Genomic DNA, 26,490 nt, shown 5'->3' with positions numbered 1-26,490 from the left:
TGTTGCAGCAAGAGACATTGCTTGCACTAGGCCTGTGGCATGGTACATCAAGGGACAAAGCTTGCGCCAAGCCTGTGGCCTGGTACATCAAGGGACAAAGCTTGCGCCAAGCCTGTGGCGTGGTACATCAAGGGACAAAGCTTGCGCCAAGCCTGTGGCGTGGTACATCAAGGGACAAAGCTTGCGCCAAGCCTGTGGCGTGGTACATCAAGGGACAAAGCTTGCGCCAAGCCTGTGGCGTGGTACATCAAGGGACAAAGCTTGCGCCAAGCCTGTGGCGTGGTACATCAAGGGACAAAGCTTGCGCCAAGCCTGTGGCGTGGTACATCAAGGGACAAAGCTTGCGCCAAGCCTGTGGCGTGGTACATCAAGGGACAAAGCTTGCGCCAAGCCTGTGGCGTGGTACATCAAGGGACAAAGCTTGCGCCAAGCCTGTGGCGTGGTACATCAAGGGACAAAGCTTGCGCCAAGCCTGTGGCCTGGTACATCAAGGGACAAAGCTTGCGCCAAGCCTGTGGCGTGGTACATCAAGGGACAAAGCTTGCGCCAAGCCTGTGGCCTGGTACATCAAGGGACAAAGCTTGCGCCAAGCCTGTGGCGTGGTACATCAAGGGACAAAGCTTGCGCCAAGCCTGTGGCGTGGTACATCAAGGGACAAAGCTTGCGCCAAGCCTGTGGCGTGGTACATCAAGGGACAAAGCTTGCACCAAGCCTGTGGCATGGTACGGCAAGGGACAAAGCTTGCACCAAGCCTTTGGCATGCTTCAGCAAGGGACAAAGCTTGCACCAAGCCTGTGGCATGCTTCAGCAAGGAACAAAACTTTCACCAAGCCTGTGGCATGTAACAGCAAGTCGCAATGCTTACAGCAAACTTGTAAATGTAATAACAAAGAACAATTAATGCTTGGGACAAGTTTGTGACATGTTACAGTAAGGGACACTGCTACAGCATGCTTGTTACAAGTAACATCTGGGAACAATCATAGCAACAAGCTTGTGACATGTATAAGCAAAGGACAGTGATTGCAGCAAGCTAAACAAAGATCCAAAATTCAATGCATGTTTCTTACTTCACTTAATGACAACAAGCTTTTATTAACACAGTGAATCTATGGCATGTTACTCATAAAACCAGCCAGGTACATTAAACTTCAATATAAACATGCATTTTGTAGAATTCCACCAAGACTTATTGATAATGTTTTTAATGTGGACTAACTTTACATCATGCAATGCACTCTGCTGATATATATTCCATTGTGTAAAATAAATCAGAGAACTGTGTTGAGATTTTATTACTGATATTTCTCTAAGGTACATAAATGGGGTATTAAAATTCAAATGATTTCTTTTCTCCAGAAAAATGAGACCCATTATTAATCCACTAAGCCTCTACACCCTGCTACAAGTTGGCTTAATTTTTTTTTGTTACCACCCAGGAGGGAAGATCTGTCTTACTATGTAGTGTTTGTTTTGGGTTCTCCATGGATTGCCTTTCAACCAGGGAGTCGTCTTTCCCCATAATGGGAAGAACAGCAAGGAATGTTGGTAAAATTCATCCTCTATATTTTTTACAGTACATTGTGTACATTTGGTACATGTTCTGGAACATTGGGTTCGAATAGGTGAAACGATGGGTTCAAATGAAAGTTGGTAACAATTTGATGTTGGATGGTGCTTTTATTACTATGCTCATTATATTTTCATAAAACCAGGGGCAGATCCAGCAATTGACATTGGAGGGGGGTGTAACTAAGGGGCGCAACCTTTTGATGTACGTCCCTACCTCAGAACTAAAAGTATATGGCATAAACTATTTGTAAGGAGGTTTGAGGTTACTGCCACAAGAAATTTTAACAATTTTTATTTAGAAAGGTTCATTTAAGCGTATTTTATTACTTTTTTTCTCCCATATTTAATAGCTTACTAGGACAATTTTAGAGGGGGAACGCGCAAGTTGCGTCCCCTCTTAATCCGCTAGTGATAATTGCTGTTAACAGCACACTATTTTAAAATCTTTGGCCTTTAGCTTCACTTTCTAAATGTTGCAGGCATATATAAGCAAAATTTAAGCACTTAAGAATTCATCATTGAAAGTCAGTTTACTAGAAAACTGACTGGTTTTTCAATTTATAATAGCAGTTTAATAGAGGGCCTGATTATGCCGTAAACCAGTATCAGATTACGATTTTGCAGCCTTAAGTGATTTTTCTCACACAAATGCTTTTAATGACAAAAAAAAATCTCATAAAAAATGATTATGCCCCACAGCAGTAAGAAATTGCTAAATTCAGCATGTACATTTCTGCAGTTTTTTCCCCTTTAACTAGGCTAGAAGAGCATGCCTCTGCATTAACACCCAGGACCTTGTATTGATGAGTTCTTGTATAATTGATGGGTTTAAAACTTGGGTAATGAACCTCTGTAAAATTACCTCAGAAAAAGGGGTATTTATTCTTGAAGATGTATGAGCAAAATAAAATGGAGTTTAGGGTAAACAATTGTTGTAAAACACCTGCATAAGTGTGACAGAACTGTTCAAAACATTTAATGATAATATAATGTTATTAATACAGTGATTTCAAATTGGCCCTGAGTTTTTTGTATAACTGACATCAACTGTATTGGCCTGTAAAAGGAAAACAAAATGGCTGCCTTTTTATGCAGCATTCTCATATTAGGGCAAGTTTCGACAGCCAATGAAAATAGTCAATTCCTCTTATCCCGTATTTTTGAGTTTAGTAGCCAATCAAAACAGCAGAAACTCGTATTAGCCGACTTTGATCGATATTGGGTGAGTTTTGGCATGTTTTGTTGTGAATTGTTAAGTAAGGATTAGTGCTAGGAATTGCGACAAATACATAATAGTTGATAAATAATTGATGATTTCAATTTCATGAAATTTGGTTAATGGACTTGTTATGATGAACATCACTTGAAATTAATGACGTTAGGTTAAATGAATTGTTGTTGGATCGTTCATGGAAAATACATTCTCATAATTAGTTCATGAACAGTTCATGAAATTTCCATAACAGTTCCTCAGCTCATGAACAGATTCTCGAAAGAGTAGGGGTTATTTTTACCTAACAATTTTGCCAATATTTAATCATCCAAGTTGTTTTAAGTCTTTAAATAAATAACACGCTATTGTTTCTCAAGTTTAAATTGCAATGGAATTCCTTATTAAGTTAACTGGTTTTTTGAAATAATGACATTTTCTTCTGATACATTTAAGTGTCTGAATCCCTTATTTATTATCAATAGTTTTAATGGCATTTACCCTGTCAAAGCTAAATAATTCTTCCAAACCGGTTTAGCATTTCTCTGATACCCTGTCATGATGTCATGACTGAGGCTGACAGGAGCTGGACTGATAGAAGTATATCATGGTTTAATTGAAGAATGGTAACATGAGACCTTGATTAATGAAGAAATTGCATGTCTTCTGAAAGACCTGAGACCAATTGATCTCCAATTAGCAATAAGTAATGAGGAGTTTATGTAAAGCATATTTTATCATTAAGTTGATAGGTTTTTCTTGTAATCTTGTAAGTCCGCTGACTCAATGTGAATATCAGGGAGAAAACAATATAGTGGAATAACAATAGCTATTTTTTTCACTTATTCATGACAGGAGGGATTTTGACGTTCGGAACTCCTCAGCCATTTTCTATCGAAAACAACCTTGGATGTATATGGATGGTTTACAAAGTCAGAAGTCTTTACACTTTAACTAAGCTGCAAGTAGATCTTGTAGTAGTTTGAATTTAGCAGTGAAACTTAACGACTTAACTCTTGGGAATCTTAATTATGTTTGCAAAAATACACTTTACTGGGAATCAGTTTAAACTTAGATATACAAATGCATGTTAAAACACCATTTAATTAATTATATCATTCAAAATTTTACGAACTACTTCTACTGATGTACCAGCATACATCCGAGGTTGATTTCGATAGAAAATGGCCGAGGAGTTCCAAATGGGATTTTGACTGGCCTAGTGAGATATGACTTGGCTGGACTCAGTTCTTTCTCCCTGGGTTTGTAAAATCATGTGGTTCCTGGGGTAGGATTTAGACGAACAGAATTTCAGTCTTTGTCTTTGTTTGTTTTCCGCCCTCCACCACCCCACCCCTCAGGCACATTCATATTTTCTATGAATTAATTGAGACTATTTATTCTCATTTTAGGCTTCATTAGAGTTTATGATTAATACTAAATATATTAGTATCTATATTTAAGACTAGCTTAATTGATCTCGAAATAAGCAAGTAAGTAGTAATTTCTCGTAATCTTGACAATGTCGGCCCTATTGTTTGAGCAGAATTAAGTGCCCTAATACTTAATGTTATTGTAATTCTTACACGTCCTCATTGCTTTCGGTAACATGAAACAATGTTGTAATTAGTTTCATCAAGGAAACAAGCTATAGTTTTTACTTAAAACTTGACAAGCTAAATATTATTAACAAACTTGACTAAATAAATGTGTTCACTTTCAACCTTCATTAAAGGTGCAATCTATTAACTTGCATTTTCTTCCGTAATTTCATTCAGCAAAAACTAAAATTCATATTAAATATAGCTCATCTAGTATTGTGATAGTCTTGGTGTCATTGTCAGTGTTATTGTTGTTGTTGTGCATCAACTCAAAACCTGTTTCAAAATAATTATGAAATGAAACTTGGTTAACATGTTGCCATTATTATTGAAATGAAACTTGGTAAAAATGTTGTTAGAGATGGTACGCACACTTAAGCAAGGCCCATAACTCTGGCTTAATAATTGTTGAGTTGTGACCCTTGTTTGATGGAAAAAATACCCAGATGTGCATTGGAATTTCCTCCACACTGCTCTTGTTTTCCATCATTAACCCCACCATCCTATATTGTACTTGTTTAATGAAAATGGATTTCATTTCTGTCAGCGTTTTAATGCATTTTGTCTCTCCCTGCCTATGAGGAAGCTCCAACCATTCATATGTCCCAGCGTGGGGCCCTTAGGTCTGTATTTTCCTGGATAATGGGTTCATCACAGAAACCAGTATGTTGCCTTTAAGTTCATTATTATGGGGTTGTAAGCAGTTTTAACCAGGTTGTTAACGAAGAAGTGGATTATTTGATGAAATTTATGAAATAAATTGTGAAGTACACAGGTTACAAAGCGGAATATAATTGAGTGCACGCAGTTAGAGACTTTGTTTCATGATGTTTGAGTTTGTAATACATGATGAGGCTGGCATACATCTTCGCTTGTATCCTTTAATTGCTTTATTCAAATTAAATATTTATAAGAAGTTATAGAATATATGTTTTATAACTCACACTCTCTAGATATTTAGCTGAATTTATTTTGGTATTTTGTTGGACGTTTGTCACAAAATGAGGTTATAAATAGCAACCTTTCTTTAATCTATACCACATTACTTTAGCTCAATTTTGCAGACTGCATGACGTCCTTTTTGAGGGACCAGGAGAACAATATTGTTCCAGGTTCTGCTTTATTCAATAATAACTACTAATAACATTAACCAAGTAATAATTAATGCCCCTGTTGGGCTGGAACCAAGTGATTATTACTGCCCCTTGGTGAGCTGGAACCAGATAATAATTACTGCTCCTTGTTGGGCTGGAACCAATAATAATAAATGCTCCTTGTTGGGCTGGAACCCAATAATAATTACTGCTCCTTGTTGAGCTGGAACCCAATAATAATTACTGCTCCTTGTTGAGCTGGAACCCAATAATAATTACTGCTCCTTGGTGAGCTGGAACCCAATAATAATTACTGCTCCTTGTTGAGCTGGAACCCAATAATAATTACTGCTCCTTGTTTAGCTGGAACCCAATAATAATTACTGCTCCTTGGTGAGCTGGAACCCAATAATAATTACTGCTCCTTGTTTAGCTGGAACCCAATAATAATTACTGCCCCTTATTGAGCTGGAACCCAATAATAATTACTGCTCCTTGTTGGGCTGGAACCCAATAATAATTACTGCCCCTTATTGAGCTGGAACCCAATAATAATTACTGCTCCTTGTTGGGCTGGAACCCAATAATAATTACTGCTCCTTGTTGAGCTGGAACCCAATAATAATTACTGCTCCTTGTTGGGCTGGAACCCAATAACAATTATGTCCTTGTAAATGAGCTGGAACCCTATAATAATTATGTCCTTGTAAATGAGCTGGAACCCAAAAATAATTATGTCCTTGTAAATGAGCTGGAACCCTATAATAATTATGCCCCTTGTAAATGAGCTCAAACCCTTTAATAATTATGCCCCTTGTAAATGAGCTGGAACCCTATAATAATTATGTCCTTGTAAATGAGCTCTAACCCTATAATAATTATGCCCCTTGTAAATGAGCTGGAACCCTATGATAATAATGCCCCTTGTAAATGAGCTGGAACCCTATAATAATTATGCCCCTTGTAAATGAGCTAGAACCCTATAATAATTATGCCCCTTGTAAATGAGCTAGAACCCTATAATAATTATGTCCCTTGTAAATGAGCTAGAACCCTATAATAATTATGCCCCTTGTAAATGAGCTGGAACCCTAGAATAATTATGTCCATGTAAATGAGCTGTAACCCTATAATAATTATGCCCCTTGTAAATGAGCTGGAACCCTATAATAATTATGTCCCTTGTAAATGAGCTGGAACCCTCTGATAATAATGCCCCTTGTAAATGAGCTAGAACCCTATAATAATTATGCCCCTTGTAAATGAGCTGGAACCCTATAATTATTATGCCCCTTGTAAATGAGCTGGAATCCTATAATAATTATGCCCCTTGTAAATGAGCTGGAACCCTATAATAATTATGCCCCTTGTAAATGAGCTGGAACCCTATAATAATTATGCCCCTTGTAAATGAGCTGGAACCCTATAATAATTATGCCCCTTGTAAATGAGCTGGAACCCTATAATAATTATGCCCCTTGTAAATGAGCTAGAACCCTATAATAATTATGCCCCTTGTAAATGAGCTGGAACCCTATAATGATTATGTCCTTGTAAATGAGCTCTAACCCTATAATAATAATGCCCCTTGTAAATGAGCTGGAACCCTATGATAATAATGCCCCTTGTAAATGAGCTGGAACCCTATAATAATAATGCCCCTTGTAAATGAGCTCTAACCCTATAATAATTATGCCCCTTGTAAATGAGCTGTAACCCTATAATAATTATGCCCCTTGTAAATGAGCTAGAACCCTATAATAATAATGCCCCTTGTAAATGAGCTCTAACCCTATACTAATTATGCCCCTTGTAAATGAGCTAGAACCCTATAATAATTATGCCCCTTGTAAATGAGCTGGAATCCTATAATAATTATGCCCCTTGTAAATGAGCTCTAACCCTATAATAATTATGCCACTTGTAAATGAGCTAGAACCCTATAATAATTATGCCCCTTGTAAATGAGCTAGAACCCTATAATAATTATGCCCCTTGTAAATGAGCTGGAATCCTATAATAATTATGCCCCTTGTAAATGAGCTCTAACCCTATAATAATTATGCCCCTTGTAAATGAGCTAGAACCCTATAATAATAATGCCCCTTGTAAATGAGCTCTAACCCTATAATAATTATGCCCCTTGTAAATGAGCTAGAACCCTATAATAATTATGCCCCTTGTAAATGAGCTGGAATCCTATAATAATTATGCCCCTTGTAAATGAGCTCTAACCCTATAATAATTATGCCCCTTGTAAATGAGCTGGAACCCTATAATAATTATGCCCCTTGTAAATGAGCTAGAACCCTATAATAATTATGCCCCTTGTAAATGAGCTGGAATCCTATACTAATTATGCCCCTTGTAAATGAGCTGGAACCCTATAATAATTATGCCCCTTGTAAATGAGCTGAAACCTAGTAATAATTACAGCTCCTGGTTGGGTCAGAATCCAAATATAAGTATCAACCCTCAGGTTGGGCTTGAACCCAATAATAATTTGGTTGAGCTTAAAGACCCCAGCCGATTAAAACCTCTTAGTCCATTTATCTTGAGCAGACTCCAATTCAGTCACACTTATAAAAGTTATGTGATGTCAGTAATAAAATCATGACAAATGCGATTATGAACGAACATTGTCACAGTTGTCCTTGGGTCAACGCCAGAGTGAGTTAAATTGTATGTAGTATCTTATGTGATTTGTCACACTTCATGATAGTAAAGGAGAGATAAAGCGTTATGTGTGTGGAGGATTTCATGAAACACTGAATAAAGTGACTTGCAAAATGCACCGAACTTTGATTGCTTTATGAGACTTTGAGTGTAGGACAATTTAAGAGCAATTTTGTGATTTCTTAAGACATTTTGTTTAAATTAGCGGATATCAAATTGTTATAAAATAAATGCCTTACATGCAAGCTTTTTAAGTCAGAGTGTGTGTTTAGCTCAAGTTGGAAAGGCTTGAAATTAAAATTAGTTCTGCATTTTGTTATGTGTTTATTAAATATTGTGTTTAAAAGGGTTGATAAATGGAAGAATATGAATGAAATATTGAAGTCTAAAACATAAAATTAACATGAATATTTGAGGATGTATAGAATGTCGTATATAAATACAATTGAGGTTCATCTGCAAATAAATGAATGTACATTAAACATTGTCTGAACAGTTTTGTGGTTCAAGTGGACACCAAATATTTGACTTTAAATTTTCAAGTTTGTATGCCTTTCATAAATTAAGAAAACCTCTTTGTGCACACCGCCAATCTTAAATGACCCATGTTTTGTGCATTTTGCATTAAATGCATGATGATTATAGTGGATGAATTAAGATTCAGGAATGAAGCCAAAAAATTAACATTTCAGTGTTAACCCTTGGCAGAAAAAATGGTTTATTTGTTAACTGAAGTGTCTCTGTAATGGTTTTGGAAGTATCAAATGAGGATTTAAACAGTGATTAATTATTGGCACGGGAATGCATAATTAAGGATTTTATGTATTATAAGTTTTTGTTGATATCTTAATTATCACAAATTGGAATACACTAAGCACAGGGACAAGAACTCCGCTGCAGAAATGTCGAGAAAGTTCTTTAAGCCATTCAAGGTAAGCTTTGCTATAAATTGTTTAATAGATTTTCATGTCAAATTTGCTAAATGTAAATCAAAAGGTAGAGAGATTGTGTAGCTGACAGGAAAACATTGACAGGCTGAGACAGAATATATGGATAGATGGACTGAGGATAGAGATGAATACACAAATAGACAGACATATAGACAGAAAGATAGACACACAGAAACACAAACAAACATAGAGACAAACAGAGATACCGCCAGCCAGCCAGCCAGAGATAGACAGACAGACAGATACACAGACAATTTGACAGACAGACAGCAGACAAATTGATGGACAGGCAGGTAGACAGACATATGGACAGAATAGCATGAGACATACTGACTCAATGAAACAGCCAGCCTGTCAGACAGACTGACATATATGAGATTTATACAACCAGATAGACAGGCAGATGTATTGATAGAATGACAGACAATCTGGACAATAGACACAAAGAAACAACCAGACTAACAGACATATAGATGGACATGCATTAAGGCAGAAAAACTGACATTTAGACAGACAGACAGACATATAGCCAGACAGACATACAGAAAAACAGGCAGACAGACAGACAGACAAACAGATCAGCATGACACAGACTGACTCAATGAGATATATAAAGACATATCAACAGACGCATTAAAAGACACACCGAAGACAGACAGAGTGGAAAGCTGTTAAAGAGGGTGTCATTTATTATCACTAATGTACTGCAGTTATATATACTACATGATTTTATAACATTTACATTAAAAACAGGTATTTAATTTCATAACTCTTGTAAATATTTAGCTCAAACTTCTTGTGTTACAAAGTAACTGAAAGTCTAGTATCATTCATGATAGAAATGGTTGAATGCCATGAACTTTGCTTTCAACTATAATTACATATCAAAATCACTATATTAATGCAAATTAATATTCATTGCATGTACCTTTGGATGAATGTCATATATCTTCACTAATTAACCGATGTACATGGTTGTAGAATACTCGAGTGTCGCTGGTTTGCATGTATGTGGTGTTAAAATACTCTTCCGCCGTCTTGTTGGCGGTTCTTTTTTCGATAATCAGATCGGTCTACATTTGTAATAATTAATTATCTTTGTTTTACAAAAAGAATGGTTTCTTTGTAGTTGGCTTTGATTTCAGGTAGGTTGATGGGAACATTACTTAGTTTGAATGTAAGTAGCTAGGTATAATACTCAATGTCAATTAAGCTGCATCTGATATTTAGTTGCGGTTGGGCAACAATAATAATTTGACACATTTTATTGAACAAATTCGTATATTATAATTCTCACTCCCACAGGTACCGAACAGGTTTGGAATCAGGATTTGACATTAGAAGGCGCAACTTTTAATGTTCACCCCCTCCCACTGACACTGAAAATTATGAAGTACCACAAGATATTTTGGATAATTGTAGTATTAAATTGTGCATTCTGGTGTAATTTATGAACATGGGTTGATATAGAAGATAATTGTATGTTTGTAACCAGAAAGTACCTATAGCATATTAAATTGAAAAGATCACTTCAACCAAGACATAAATGGGGGGAGGGAGGGGCTGATTGTCCATTATGGTTAAAATTCTGAACTTTGCCTATTGCATTTTCAACACATTTGTATTTGTTTCTTTATTGTAAATACTTTCAAATTTGAACAATTTTTTCTGATACAATGCTTTCTCATTTGGCAAATATGCAGTCAGTATTACGTACATCATTTACAAACTATGGCCATCAAAAGTAATGATCACTGTCAACCCCAAAACCATAAAATGGCAATAATCAGGGGAGTGTAAACATCCATGTCCGGTCCTTCTGATTCATCCCTTGACCATTGAAGTGGTCAGTCAAACAGCTGGACAATAGAGAAGGGATTGTTATTTATGGGTTATTAAATATTACATAAAAGTCATTCAGCTGATATGATTGTAACTCATATTTGTTTAAAGGAGCAGCATGAATGAATGAAGGGAGTGGAAGAAAGTTTATATGTTATCATACAAAGAAATAACCAAATTGTATCTTGATCAAATAAATAGGGGCTAATTATCCAAACAAACCAATGCAACCTCAGCTAAATGATGATAGCCTTAAAAACAAATTAGCTAAAGTTTTGAAATAAGCAGATATAAAAACGTTTTTGAGTTTTGAAAAAATTGAAATGAGTTTATTGGAACATAGCCTTTGTCAAAGTTTAATGATAATTTTAATCACATCAAAAGAAAATTAGAAAAAGAATGGTGTTTTAAACTTCAGAAGAAATGCAATATTTTTGCAATATTTTTTGTTGGTCACAAAGAGTTGCATAACATATGGATTAATGGGCCTCAGTCAGGTTCTGGATGTTTTACCTAAATGGGAGTATGATTTATGCCTTGCTTTGGGGCTAAAACAGTCAGCCTCCTGTGAGGGCTGCAGATTTTTGCAGGGTAAAGTTAAGTGTTTAAGCTTCATTTCCTTTGAAGACTCATTGACAGATACATTGGGGATTAGAATAAAAGGGAATGTATGGGCCTTTAAGATATCATTGAGTACTGATGAAAACTGGGTGATATGCCTGTAGATAACCTTTTAATGTTGACATGGCTGTTGACATTATGTGCAGACTGATTACATACAGAATGTGGGTGAAAGTTATCATGACTTGATTAACAACCAAGAGTCATTTATGAGAATGAAGTCATGATGATGTTAACTGCCATCAGTCATTTATGGTGTATAAAGTTGAAACTATGTAGCATTGAAGTGTTGCTGGAGCTCTTGCTAGACCAAATGGTATTGTATTATACCCAAATACTGTATTATTTGCAAAAACTATTTTTTTCTTCTTGCAGTCTGATATGTTCGGTCAATAACTATTTTTTTGCCACAAAAGATTCAGTTGCTATTAAAGATTGTTTCTGTAAAAAAGGCCAAAAAAAAAGTGTGGTTTTGGTTACCACTGCCAATATTTTTGTTTTATAATTAAACCATGTGGCACAATTATTTGTGCAAAGTGATACAGTTTATTTGTATTGTATAACTTTCCTGTCAACATTTATGTCAGAATGTGTATGTTTAAAATACAATAATGATATTCACACTTTGAAAACTATATAATAATTTTCAAACAAAATTGTATATATAACAGGAAACAAAACATTAGGTTTTTTTGGCTTAAATCTATGATGTATCTATCAATTGGGCTTGTAACATCTGCAACCAGCAAATTACAAGGAGGAATTTTAATGCTTTAATTATTAACAGCGTCATATTAACTGACAGTTTGACATTGTGTCCAAGACCTGCCGTTTTAGTGTGCAAGAAATAACAAGCTATAAATAAGGATATTCTCTGATTCTAGTCATTCTTGTTAATGCTAATTAAGGATGACATTATAGTTCTCAATTTGTTTTAATTAAATGTATTGCTTTAAAAGGGGAAACAGTTATTGCGGAAAAGGAATTTTAATTCTAAATTTGTATGAAATTAGCCCACATAACAGAAGTAAACCCAAAGTCTGATTAAATTGGTAATCTTTTTAACAGCACATCTCCTAGAAGAACAAAGTACAATTTATAAAAAAATATGCCTTCAAAATTAAATTACAGCGCTAAATCAGGAGGAACATGTTCGGAGGGTGCATGCCAACCTGTGATAAGACATTAACAGTATAGATTTACGTATTTTACATATCAGGGGCCAAATGGCTACTGTAATATCTGCACGGCATGATATTTGATAAAACAAAATATGAAATCTTCACAAAGCCTCTTTATTCTTTTATGAAGGAGATCTATTGTTTCAAAATATCAAATGTGCTTCGTTTTGTGTATAATTTAGTTAGACTTGGTTTAGATGGTTGACCCAAAATGAAAAATCTGAGTTAAATTACTGATTTATGAAATGTTTTTGCCATTTTTCTTTGTGAAATCAAATGCTGTTAGCAACTTTGTTTATTGGAATTAAGCACTTAAAAGAATATGGCTTTGGAGGAAATAGCTGGGCCATCTTTAAGTTCCATCTCATTGAAAATTTAAAACTTATTTCACTCATTATTTGAATTATAATTTGTCCATTTTTAGGCCAGGGTTCTGTTTCAAAGAGACCTTAAATCTTATAATGCTCTTTAAAGGTGCTCAGGGACACCGTTAATATACCAGCAGGATCTGTTAGATAAATGTGATAACAATATTTCTTATAGAAACACAGTTTACACTGACAACAGGGTTACACCTGGAAATTTACAATCTTCAATGCCTAATGATCCTTATTTTAACAGGACCCAGGACCTCTGTGTTACTTTTGGGATGTGCTTGTCCTAGGAAAGGTTTCCTTGCATGTCTTATGATAGCATTGCTTACTAGAAGGTTAACCTGAATTTGTGCAGTCAATAGTGGGGCTCAACCCAAACACTCCTCATACAGTATAGTAGGCAGATTAGGCTTGATTTAAATGGGTTTTTTTTGTAAATTATTGAACCATTAAGGCCACAATTAAAAAATATGGTGGTTTGTGGTTTCCCCACCCAAAATTTTGGGAATGAGTAGGCGGAAAAGTAGTTCCCTCCACGAATTAAATGAGCAAGGTCACTTGATCAATATTAGCTGTCAATGATATGACAAAAAGTGAATGTAAAACTTACTGAAACACGCGGAATTGATAGAAATAGCACCTGTTTAAATGCAAACCAGGCATAATGAGGGTTGAATGATGTACAGATTTTTTTTCTGAAGCAACTGCATCTTTTTGCCCACTCTGTAGAAAACGGATGGAAATAAAGTTGACAAGGCGGCTGGCCATTTTAATGGGGTAGTTCAGGGTAACAGCAGACAAACAAGGGCAGCCTTACAAAGACTCATTACCTTTAAATTTGTGACATGCGAGGCCAAAGATGCAACAGATCCCTTCAGAGAAAAGCATGCTCAACCCTGAAGGGGTCGACTGGTCTTATATGTTCTCCGTTCAATTGGAGAATTAGTTACGCCATTTTTCATATTACCAAGTACATCAACTTACTATGAACCCACTTCCCCCTACAGCGGAACATTACACATTAATGTAGAATATACCATTAGTGCAAATATTATTATTCAACAAAATGGATGCATCACCATTATGTTGAAGTGGATTTTATTTAGTATATATATATTTAAGATCTGTATGAGTCTTTCAATTTTCCCATACATTTTAAGGCCTATATTACTCAGTCATTCATTCACAAACATAAAGATAAGGCAATTTTATGGTTCAGTCTGACTATCTAGTCATTTGTTCCGGATAGATTTTAGCTTCCAACTTGTCTGACAGTGTTTCAAAATGTTTGTATTAATGTAATACCTACCTGGTATCGGAGTTTGATCAGTATGCCATGACATATTTTAATAGCTATAAAACTTTTAATGTCAGAGATTTGTTAAACATTGTGAATGCAGGTGGAAACTCCTGAACAAGCATTAAAGTTTAAACACAAGCATATTGTATGGCTGACTATAAAATTTATATTGCTCATCAAATATAAGACAAGAAAGATTGGCATTCAGGGATTTTTGTGGCCATAAAAGGGCTGTTTTGTATATTAAGGTTAAACAAAATTGGAGGTCTGTAGTGTATGAAAATTAATTGCTCAAATCTGGTGCAGCAAGCTGAACAATTAATTTCCAAATAGTCCTCTAAATCAATGATATCTCATATAAGGGTTGAAATGATGTTGCATTTGACCCACCGGCCTCTAAAGCAATGATATCTCATATAAGGGTTAAAATGATGTTGTGCTTGACCTATTTGACCCACTGGCCTCTAAAGCAATGATATCTCATATAAGGGTTAAAATGATGTTGTGCTTGACCTATTTGACCCACTGGCCTCTAAAGCAATGATATCTCATATGAGGGTTAAAATGATGTTGTGCTTGACCTATTTGACCCACTGGCCTCTAAAGCAATGATATCTCGTATAAGGGATAAAATGATGTTGTGCTTGACCTATTTGACCCACTGGCCTCTAAATCAATGATATCTCATATAAGGGATAAAATGATGTTGTATTTGACCTATTTGACCAACTGGACACTAAAGCAATAGGATTTATCTGCTGGTTATGACCAACATGCCTATAAGTTTGATCGAAGTCCTAAGGGCCATTAGCATTATTATGCATATTCCATTTATAGCATACTGACATCATTTTCATGGTAGCTCTAGTTTTGACTGTTTACATGTTAAAATAATGGTCAGATAATCTGTCACCAAGGAAACCTATTTCATGCCATGAAAAAATTAACCCACATTATGAGCAAAGGGTTTAACAGCAAAATAAACTAATTAACATATTGGTAGTATGGGGGCTTCAATGTATATGATGAGAATCAGACATTATTGCTGATTGTAGGTTGAAAGCCTAAACTTCAGAAGCTAATTGCTCATAATGGCCTAGTCTTGGCTATCTGTACACAGCTAATATAACAGTAAGGCCTAATCAGTCCCAGTGGGCTGTATATTCAAGAACTCCTTCATTAGAGGTCACGATGGGAGAGAAGCCATGTGACCTTTTGGAAAATATTAGAGGCGATAAACATCAGAGGATCTTTAAGTGGCTGCCATATCTTCAACTGACATAAAAATCTGAGGAGATCTGTTTTTTGTGGCTATAAGATACAGATAAAAAAAAAAGAAAATTTATCTCTCTTCCTTTTTTTCTCACCATCCGTCACTCCTGCAGAACTCTGCTAATGATGGACAGTTTTTCCTTGTTAATTTAAGGATGAGATGTGTTTATGTTGAAGAATGTTTTATAAGCATGGCAAATAGGCACTCTTAAAAGTGGACACTAAAATGTATAAGTTAGTCATAAGAAGGATTGACATTAAATTATGTAGTTATGTTTTTGCAACACACTTCCTTTTGGTTTTACAATTTTGTGGTAAGGGAATGTCAATGTTCAAACATTATATTCACTAAAGTTAAGAAATATTTGATTTAATTGCAAACTGTGTTATTACAGCTCTGAGTGTTAAGTCTATGTTTCAACAGTTAAATATTTAGTTATTTGGTATACCATAAATTATGCTTCATTATACTTCTTTTATTCTTAACTGTATACAGTAATAGTTAAACCTCAAAAACAGGTCAATATTTGACAGAGTGCAGTCAGGGTGGCTTAAAGCTCTTTGTGGATGTTTGGATGTAGCTTTTCAAAACCTTCTACCATATCTTAATATCTCTCAATTCACAGTGTGCCATGGTTATTAAATATGATAATTTCATATGTAACTTTCAAAGACGTTCAGGGAACTGTGCAGCATAATAAATATATTAAAACATGGATGATTTATAAACTATATGAAGTCGTATTGTGGTCGCGAGTGAGGGATTTTTTTTTAACAAATGTGTTAAGCAAACATGATGTAAGGCTTAAATGTGTTTAGATTTTGTAAGTTTGAGAGATTGCTGTGTTGATGGGACATGATTTAACGAAATTCTGGATATTTTGTGTGATCGTAAACCTCAATAGAATGTTCAAACGCAAGGTAAATATTTCATGTTTATTAACTATTTTGAGCCCAAGTGTTAATTTGTTAATTTAAACGTGAAATGTATATTATTTTCACAGCTGACCTGAGTTAAAACGTTTTACATAAAAGTGACTGTTATCGTATAGCGATGTGTGAAATAACATTTATCACATATCATTTTTCATTCATAAAATGGTTTTGTATAGATGGTTAATTGACAGTAAACATTGAGGTTATATTATACCCAGGTGGGCTCGATTTTCACAATGACCCAGAGAAATATCACAAAATCCTAGTCATTGCATGCATAGCTATTATTGAGTAATATTGTTTTATTTCTTTAGAGACATAATTTTATTTAGGGACATATTTTTTGCATAGATTGATGGAACATTTTTTTTTTTAAATTGTTAATTTTTGGTAAAAAAGCACTCCCTAAAAATTTTAAACATATTTTCGCATTTTTTGAAATATAGGAGCGGTAAATCGGAATAGAAAATATCAGTATGGTTTGGCCTATGAACCATAAAAAGATTAATAAACATTTAAAACAGAAAATTATGGAGGTGTAAAAATATCATGTATTACCTTAAATGGTCATAACTCAGAAACTGTTCAAAGATATTCACCTGGAGTTTTGAGTACAGGGTCTATGAGTGCCATTACAAATATATGCAGTAATATTTTTAGGTCCTAATATTTACTTTGGCTTTGGAAATCATCATTTTGATATTTTGTGCCTTGATTTTCTGAGAAAAGATTACAATATGGGACCGACTTGTTCTGCAAAGTCTATTACACTAAGTGGAACTTGTAAACTCTGAACCAAGTTGTGGTCAAAATCATTGTATTAAATGTTACTTCAAGTTCTACAAGTAACGTTGTTCCGCAGACATGAATTTGATGATTCATTCATATTAACTTTGATTGTGTGTGTGTTTTTTTTAGAATTATTAGAGTACATTTTAGAAAACTAAGCAAGTCGACTGTTTTAAAGGGCGGAATTATTACTTACGAAACATCTGTAACTGAGATGGACAGGGTCATTCCCTTCAATTGAAATTTAATGATTTTACAAAATACCATGTTTTCCCATTCAAGAATAAGAAGATGCAAAAATACACATACTATACATAATTGGAATCCTGCAGTTTTTCAAACACAAACAAAATTTGCTATGTTGACCATCAAAATATTTCAAAATTAGATAATTATTTTGTTTCGGACAACAGAATGTTGAACCATCTTTCATTGTTACAAGGTAAATTAGCTGTCACCGGAGTGATATATGGAGACTGTGTGTGAATTTTGTCAATTAGTGAAAGGTTTTGGACATCCAGGAAGGGGATGATTACCCCTAGTTAGCACATGGTTATCACCCCAGGGTTGGCGGGATACTGGATGGACCTAAAGCAACCCAAAATTATAAAGCAACACTGAGTCCAATTGACGAGCCAAATTTAAATCTAGCTAAGAGGGGAGTGGACAACAAATCAAGAGGTGAAATTCAGGTCTTGAGCACTTTTATGATTCTTTAGAATTCTGTAAATTTACATTTGAGCATGAAGTTGCATGATATTCTGTGTTCATGCTGCTTTCTCACATGCAAAAAAATACACTAAGCAGGCTATTTAATTTGTGCTCCTTGGAAGATTGCAAGCTTGCCCTTCTGCATTCTCATGAGATAGTCTATATAAACAGCCGCTTCAGAGTCTTTTAATGATTTTATGTAACTCTTCCAAATGTTTATAAAAATATTGCCAAACATGCCTTATTGTTGCTTCAAGGTTCTTCCATGAAAATTCAACGTCGCACTAAAAAAGCGCTTCTTGGGAGTCTGTCCTCATTGCCCTTTTGGGTTCTCACGAGCGTGTTAGTGCTTTTTGGAAGTCTGTCCTCATTGCCCTGTGGGTTCTCACGAGTGTGCTAGTGCTTCTTGTAAGTCTGTCCTCATTGCCCTGTGGGTTCTCACGAGTGTGCTAGTGCTTCTTGGAAGTCTGTCCTCATTGCCCTGTGGGTTCTCACGAGTGTGCTAGTGCTTCTTGGGAGTTTGTCCTCATTGCCCTGTGGGTTCTCACAGGTGAGCTAGTGCTTCTTGGGAGTCTGTCCTCATTGCCCTCTTGGGTTCTCACGAGCGAGCTAGTGCTTCTTGGGAGTTTGTCCTCATTGCCCTCTTGGGTTCTCACAAGCGAGCTAGTGCTTCTTGGGAGTCTGTCCTCATTGCCCTGTGGGTTCTCACGAGTGTGCTAGTGCTTCTTGGAAGTCTTTCCTCATTGCCCTGTGGGTTCTCACGAGTGTGCTAGTGCTTCTTGGAAGTCTGTCCTCATTGCCCTCTTGGGTTCTTACGAGCGAGCTAGTGCTTTTTGGAAGTCTGTCCTCATTGCCCTCTTAGGTTCTCATGAGTATGCTAGTGCTTCTTGGAAGTCTGTCCTCATTGCCCTGTGGGTTCTCACGAGCGAGCTAGTGCTTCTTGGAAGTCTGTCCTCATTGCCCTGTGGGTTCTCATGAATGTGCTAGTGCTTCTTGGGAGTCTGTCCTCATTGCCCTCTTGGGTTCTCACGAGCGAGCTAGTGCTTCTTGGAAGTCTGTCCTCATTGCCCTTTTGGGTTCTCACGAGCGAGCTAGTGCTTCATGGGAGTCTGTCCTCATTGCCCTTTTGGGTTCTCACGAGCGAGCTAGTGCCTCATTGCCCTCTTGGGTTCTCACGAGCGAGCTAGTGCTTCTTGGAAGTCTGTCCTTATGGCCCTTATGGGTTCCCACGAGCATGCTTAAGTGCTTCTTGGAAGTCTGTCCTCATTGCCCTTATGGGTTCTCACGAGCGAGCTAGTGCTTCTTGGGAGTCTGTCCTCATTGCCCTTTTGGGTTCTCACGAGCGAGCTATAGTGCTTCTTGGAAGTCTGTCCTCATTGCCCTGTGGGTTCTCACGAGTGTGCTAGTGCTTCTTGGAAGTCTGTCCTCATTGCCCTTTTGGGTTCTCACACACATGCTTAAGTGCTTCTTGGAAGTCTGTCCTCATTGCCCTCTTGGGTTTTCACGAGTGAGCTAGTGCTTCTTGGGAGTCTGTCCTCATTGCCCTTTTGGGTTCTCACGAGCGAGCTAGTGCTTCTTGGGAGTCTGTCCTCATTGCCCTTTTGGGTTCTCACGAGTGAGCTAGTGCTTCTTTGGAGTCTGTCCTCATTGCCCTCTTGGGTTCTCACAAATGTGCTAGTGCTTTTGGGGAGTCTGTCCTCATTGCCCTCTTGGGTTCTCAAGAGTGTGCTAGTGCTTCTTGGGAGGATGTCCTCATTGCCCTTTTGGGTTCTCATGAGCATGCTTAGTACTTCTTTGGAGATTTGCAAGCATTCGCTCCTGTGTTCTTGTTTTGCAAATTCCATGAAGTGTGCTTAGAAAGTGCTTTTTGGGAGATATCCAAACATATGCCCTCATGGGATTTCACATGAAAGTCAATGAAGCCCGTTAGTACTTTTTATAATTTCCACAAAATGCACTAGAACTTCTAGAAAAATGATCAAGGGTGTCCTCATGCATGTTGTGTACAAATATCACCAAGTTCACTATAGTGCTAAGCATATTGGGGAATTTGCTATTAGCAATCACTCTTCTGAGTTCTTACATACAAATTCCACGAAGGTCTTTAGTGCTGCTCAGGATATTTGCAAGCATGATGTTTATATGATTCATGAAAACAATGCAGTCAATACTTAAATAGCCAGTAATTGTAATGTTGTATATCATTAATTAAATTTTGTCGCACTTTTTTCGAATCAGAGTGCAATAATGAAATAAACAATGATGTCATAGCCCCTGGCAGGTTATATGATATGAACAGCAAAAATTCTCTAAACTATAGTATTATAGAAGACTCGAGGCAAATGTAAAATTAATATTCTACGCTTTTTTATTCTTTTTTGCTGCTGTTACTTTTTTTCGGGTCAAGCTAGGTCTTTCTACATGGTTACTGAAAGCAGGCTATGTGTAACAGTCATGCTCTAAAAGCATGGCCTTGAAATGGGGCATACCGAATTTAAGGTACTTTCTCAGTTTTTATTTTGTAGCAGAATGATGTGAAAATCGGAGTTGGTTCCCAGTTTCTTATCTTTTCCCTCATAAAACCTGTTCTTCAAAGGCGTGCTGTGTTGTTTTGGTGACCACCCATTTCTAAGGTGGAACTGTTATAACGGTAATAAATGATAAATGTAATAAAAAGAGGGTAATTTTGGCAAGAAGTATGTCAGGAATGCCAGATTAGACTGATAATTGGTTTCCCTGGAAAAGGCCGATTGTTTATTGGTAAGCTACTGAACAATATAAACAAACTGTTTATTTGAATTATTGATGTTTTTTATTGTTCAAGAAACTATTATAGTAGTTTATCCAAAAACTGGCGAAGAAGAGGTCATAATATCAGCGAATGTAGACAAAATATCGAGCATGGGAAAATATATTAATATTGAGCTTAGGACATTAATTTATTGATATTGAGCGTAGCACAAAAATAGGACAAAATACTGAGGGTAGGACAAAATATCAAATGAAGGACAAAATATTGAATGTAGGACAAAATATTAAATGTAGGACAAAATATTGAATGTAGGACAGAATATTGAATGTAGGACAAAATATTGAATGTAGGACAGAATATTGAATGTAGGACAAAATATTGAATGTAGAACAAAAAAATGAATGTAGGACAAAATATTGAATGTAGGACAGAATATTAAATGTAGGACAAAATATTGAATGTAGGACAGAATATTGAATGTAGGACAAAATATTGAATGTAGGACAGAATATTGAATGTAGGACAAAATATTGAATGTAGGACAAAAAAATGAATGTAGGACAAAAAAGTGAATGTAGGACAAAATTTTGTTATTTAGTGAGTGTCATAAATTGAATTGAAGTTGTTCTACTTGAAAGGTTTAGTTTATGTGAGGTTTCTTCTCTTTTTTTATAGCAAATAGTTAAAATTAGAGTTGGTTCCCAGCTTCTTATGTTTGCACAAACACAGTGAAACCTTGGTCTCCAAAGGCTCCAATTATTAGTTTAGAAATGAATATCATTATTAGCAACTAAGAAATATCAATTTGATAAATCAATCTTTTAATATGTGTTAATGATAATTATAGTATAATAATTAATGAAATTAAAATCGTTTGCTGCATTTATATACCCCGAGGGGTGGGTGGGGGTTGGGGAATATACCGACATGGACAATTTTACCCCACCTCAAGATTTGTGGCAAATTTGCCCCTGGGGGTATATCTCATCATATAAATGTGACATATGGTACAAACCAATTGTAGTTTGATAAAATAAAAGAAAATACTGAAAGTGATCTGTTCGCCTATTTTGGAATTGATTTCAGTTTATATTAATTTATTTTTGCTCGATTGTAAAGATAGCTGAAAGCCGATAAATCACTTCCAAATCTGTTACCATTTGGGTAGAAAACATTACTGTGACCTTTTCAGAGGCCACCAGAAAGTACCCCTGGTGGGGCTCAGACCCACAACCTCTTGGGTAAAACACAGACATCTATACCATTAGAACACGCGCTAGATTTATATCGCTCCTACTTGGAATTGATTGAAAAATTTTGAAAATAGATAAACAAATCATAGATAAACGTTTGTTTTCAAAACAATGGTATCTTAAATACAGAGCATCGGCAATGTTAATTGACATCTTACTTTAAATGACAGCCTGTCAACATAAATTACTTTAGCCACCCTAAATGGTTATGTGGATATTTATTTGCCCTAAACTTGACATAATGACCTCTTACCCTGCACACTAAAAGGGTTAAGCTGACAGACTGCAGTGTCCTAATGTGGTAATTATGAGATGTCAAAGAAATATGAGACTTATGACTTATTTATTGTTTGTTTACTTTACTGCATACTTTCTGGAAGGATTGTCTTCATTGTTTATTTCGTAAGGGGATTTTTATTATAGAACAAACTCTCATTAAATAGTTTCGATTTTTATGACAAATGCACAAAGGCCTTATAAAGACCTTGAGCATTCATCAATGATATATATACTTATTATATATGAATACATACATACACACATAGTGTGGTGATTTGCAATCATGGACATATGGAAATGAAGGTAATGTTTGTTTAAATTATTTGTTTTCTTAGCAGATATATTCCCTATCATGTGTACATAAAGACGGTTTTGGCTCAGTTTCCCTTGCTTTGAATATATATAGCCCGGAATTAACTTAACTGGGTTTTCCCATGCCGGTACAAATAAAAGGTGAATATCGAGCTATTGAAATTCATGTAACAGTCCAATGACTCTATTGTCTCCGAAGTAACGTGTGTGTATAACAACGGTTTAATTTTGTTTGTAACGGAGGATTAGGCTGGGAAAACCCGAATAACTATAATTCCGGGCTTAACCTATTAATCTGCATTTAAAAAGGCCCATCACACTGATGAAAATACATGAAGCTGTTGAATTATTGCCCCTTAATATTGCCATGCACTTGATCTCAGGTCTGCACCATGATATCATACTTGTAAGCTTTGGGCTAGATTTGAATAACATATAGAGGATAATTGTTGATTTCAGTGTAATTAAGATCGTAAAAAAGTGTCGTAGAAAATAATATTTTCACAAGAGGCAAAGTGTTATTTTCACTATTTAGTTAAAAATGCAGTGAAAATTCGAATAGTGTTAAGGCGAACTTTCGCTAACACAGATGAAGCGTATGTGCAGCAGTTGCTGACTTAGTACAACTTAGTCGAACGGATATTTTATTAAAGAAGTGGTCATATCCGTTAGAACCTTTGTTCAAAGTTCACTTAAGGTACAGGTTGCTGTTGAAAGTTTGCCTATGTTAGCCCCTTGCGTTACCAATGCCTTAATTGCATCATGAACCCGTTGGCCTCTGTCGGACAAGCATTCAACTTAGTTCACCACCCACAGCCAGTTGACATTTGCCAACGGAATCCAATGTTTAGGCAAACTGTACAAATTTATGAAATGTTCAGAGACCTTAACAAACAGAGCACAACTGACACCAACGTTTATTTCCAAAGGTCTAGAAATCCTTTAAATGTTTTTTTTTTTTTTAATGAACACAGAACACAATGGAACACAATGTTCAAATACATCAGCTCTTATAAACTTTTAACAAATTTTACTAATGGAGATATGGACATTAGCCCTAATGTTAGTAAACTTCAGTTTAACAGTCATAGTGTGAACCCAGCTTTAAATATTTCTCTGATCCCTCACCAACTATAATAACCATGACTATCTGGTATTACAGCTGTTAAAAAGGAAATTAGGAGCTGCCAGGAAATGGAACCCAGATGCTGTAATAACTCATGTACAAATTATAATGGGGGAATGTGGAATTTAGGGGCTCTTCTTTAGGCTAAGAACCTTAAAATTCCATTTCCTGTACAAAATTTGGCAGTTAATTATTTATGTATTAAGAATGTTAATTGAAATAAGACAGAGCACATCTCCATGGGAGTTAGACAACTACATTACTGAAATTGCTATTGGCATACAGTAGCTTACAATGGAATGGTAGCAATATTTACAAGTCATACTGACCGCTGCCAATTACTGTAATTAGGAGCTGGAATAATTAGGCATACATGTAAACATAGTGTCCTGGACATATTGTTCTAGGAATACGAGGCTGGGAAATGACCGTCCTTGGGGAGAAACCTGGGCTTGATTAATAGTTCTGGTGGTTACATCGGGATGTTACACTAGAGGTAAATGCATGGTTAACAGACAAGCTATTTCTCACTGTATGACTCTCTATTGCCTTTGCTATCAGCATTTGATGCTGAGTGTAAAACATATTAAAGAGTGAAAAAATTTCCAATGTAAATTCTTAATTATTTATTATGATTTTTACATGCAAGCTTCATGATTTTCTATCTTTCTGGAATATTTCTTTATGCCAAAATTAAGTAAAATGGTCAGCTCCAGGCGATTACCAACAAGAGTCCCATGCTCTGAATAAATGGTCAGGGAATTGAGCTGGTCTGGAGTATATGGTGTCCCTGGTCTAGTGGATTATAATTGGTGTCTTCCTCTTACCGAAGAGGTACCCATCAGGGGTACTTTCTCATGGCCTCTCAAAAAGGACACCAATACTGGTTTCTGCCAGGAAGTGGATTTTAGAGAATATCATATCAGCTTTCAGCTGTCTGCACAATCAACCTAAAATAAATTGCTATAAACTAAATGGTCAAAGAGTTCCAAGAATGCTCTGTTACAGAGATGTCAGATACTGGTATACCTACCTATCAGCTGTAGATATGACATGTTAGTTGCTGGTCAGTGAGTGTGATGTCAGGAATGTCTTGTGGTCAGTCTCACCTAGGGTCTTATCCAAGTTATCTGGCTACTGGGAAATGTTGGCACTTGATCATGGATGGCAGTTCCACCTCACATAACAAGAGAATCTGGGCAGGGAAAAGTATTTGGAACTATAACACATACAAGTGTTTTTATTAGTAAGACCTTCTGAAGTGGTTGTTCTGACTTTCTGGAATGACTTTCTCTTCTGGAAATAACTGAAAATAATTGGCGAAGAAGATTATTGTAATTAGATAGCTTTGGAAAGTGCTTATTTAACAATTGTGAAGATGTTTGTCAAATATTGAATTGTGACATAACTGGTTTTTGGACTGGAAAGATAATTGACCACAATTAATACATGTGCATCAAGATTCAAAATGAAATTTCATCTTTTGCGAGATTAATTTAATGGTGGTATACTTTGTGTTGAGATGGGCTAAAAGAGGCCACCTGATTAGAGCACCTTACTATTAATTATAAGTGCAGAATTAACCACAGGTGGCCTTGGGTTCAAGCATTGAGCACTCAATAAACTGTGTACAGAACAGTGTTTTCTTTCCAAATTTAAGTATCAGAGCAGTCTAATCAGAGCTCTCTTGCCTAATTTTACATTGTTATTAAAAAAAGTGTCAGTCGGCAGTCAGCTTTCTTGCCTAATTTTACATTGTTATTAAAAAAGTGTCAGAGCTAGCTGTGCTTTAAGGTCTTGCCGGATTTCACTTTGTTATAAAAAAGTCTGATCAAAGCAGTGCTTGAGAATATATTGCCTGAATTTTACTTTATTAAAAAGTGTCATTCGTCAAGAAACAATAGAATACCTTTGATGTTCACAATACCAATTTTGCTTTCCTGAAACTCTCATACGGCCGCTACAGGGCGCGATGTTATTTTGTATGTCAGTCGAAGTTACATCGTAGAATTAGCGGATAATTCAGAAAGGACATTATGTCACAGCTTGACAGCAGGAGTCTTAAATGTGGCTTAAGAAACATAAATATGTCTTCCACAACATTCAGCTCGGAATCTTATTTTTTTTTTCCTGGAAAAATAAATTATCATAATGAACTTTACCGCTTGCATTTTATCAAAAACACATTGGGATACCAGATGGTTTGTAACTGTTATTTGTTTATTTTCCAAGGAAAAACAGTAGTCTCAGGTGAGAGCAAGAATCACAGTGGGGGTTTCATCCTCGGGCTATAGGGTAGAGGTTTTTGACAGTAAGGTAGAGGATGATGGGGATAAAAAAAACATCGCCCTACTAATCCAAACTGACATGATGGCACTGTAAATACTATGAGGGCAGTGTTTTTTATGGCTCTGCAAAATGTAGTTATGTGCCTAAAATGCCCTTAGGAAAGTTTTCAATGAATAGCATCTGAGCTGGAGATGAGAATATGTTTAATTATAATATTTCAATGGAAAATATGTATGATACATGTCTTTGATGATTATGAGGAACATAAGATCAAGAAGCGATGTTTACCAATATCTACATATCTATATATAATATACTAACTGGAGAAAAATTAACAAATGCATAACATA

At 35.9% G+C, this 26,490-nt stretch overlaps 1 protein-coding gene across 4 annotated transcripts in view; it reads left to right on the top strand.

The window, feature by feature from the left end:
* The window catches only part of LOC128240846 (mucin-4-like), a 95,219-nt gene that overhangs the window by 34,476 nt on the left and 34,253 nt on the right, over window positions 1-26,490 (top strand). Inside the window, exon 1 of one of the 4 annotated variants that reach the window (XM_052957777.1) lies at window positions 8,945-9,085. The exons of the other annotated variants lie outside the window; for them this stretch is intronic. Coding sequence (XP_052813737.1) covers window positions 9,056-9,085 — 30 coding nt within the window. The 5' untranslated portion in view covers window positions 8,945-9,055. Of the gene's footprint in view, window positions 1-8,944; window positions 9,086-26,490 lie in introns of those variants that run through there. 4 annotated transcript variants of the gene reach the window in all.

This window comes from Mya arenaria, chromosome 7, assembly GCF_026914265.1.
Source record: "Mya arenaria isolate MELC-2E11 chromosome 7, ASM2691426v1".
Lineage (NCBI taxonomy): Eukaryota > Metazoa > Mollusca > Bivalvia > Myida > Myidae > Mya > Mya arenaria.
This window is presented reverse-complemented; position numbering and strand designations above follow the sequence as displayed.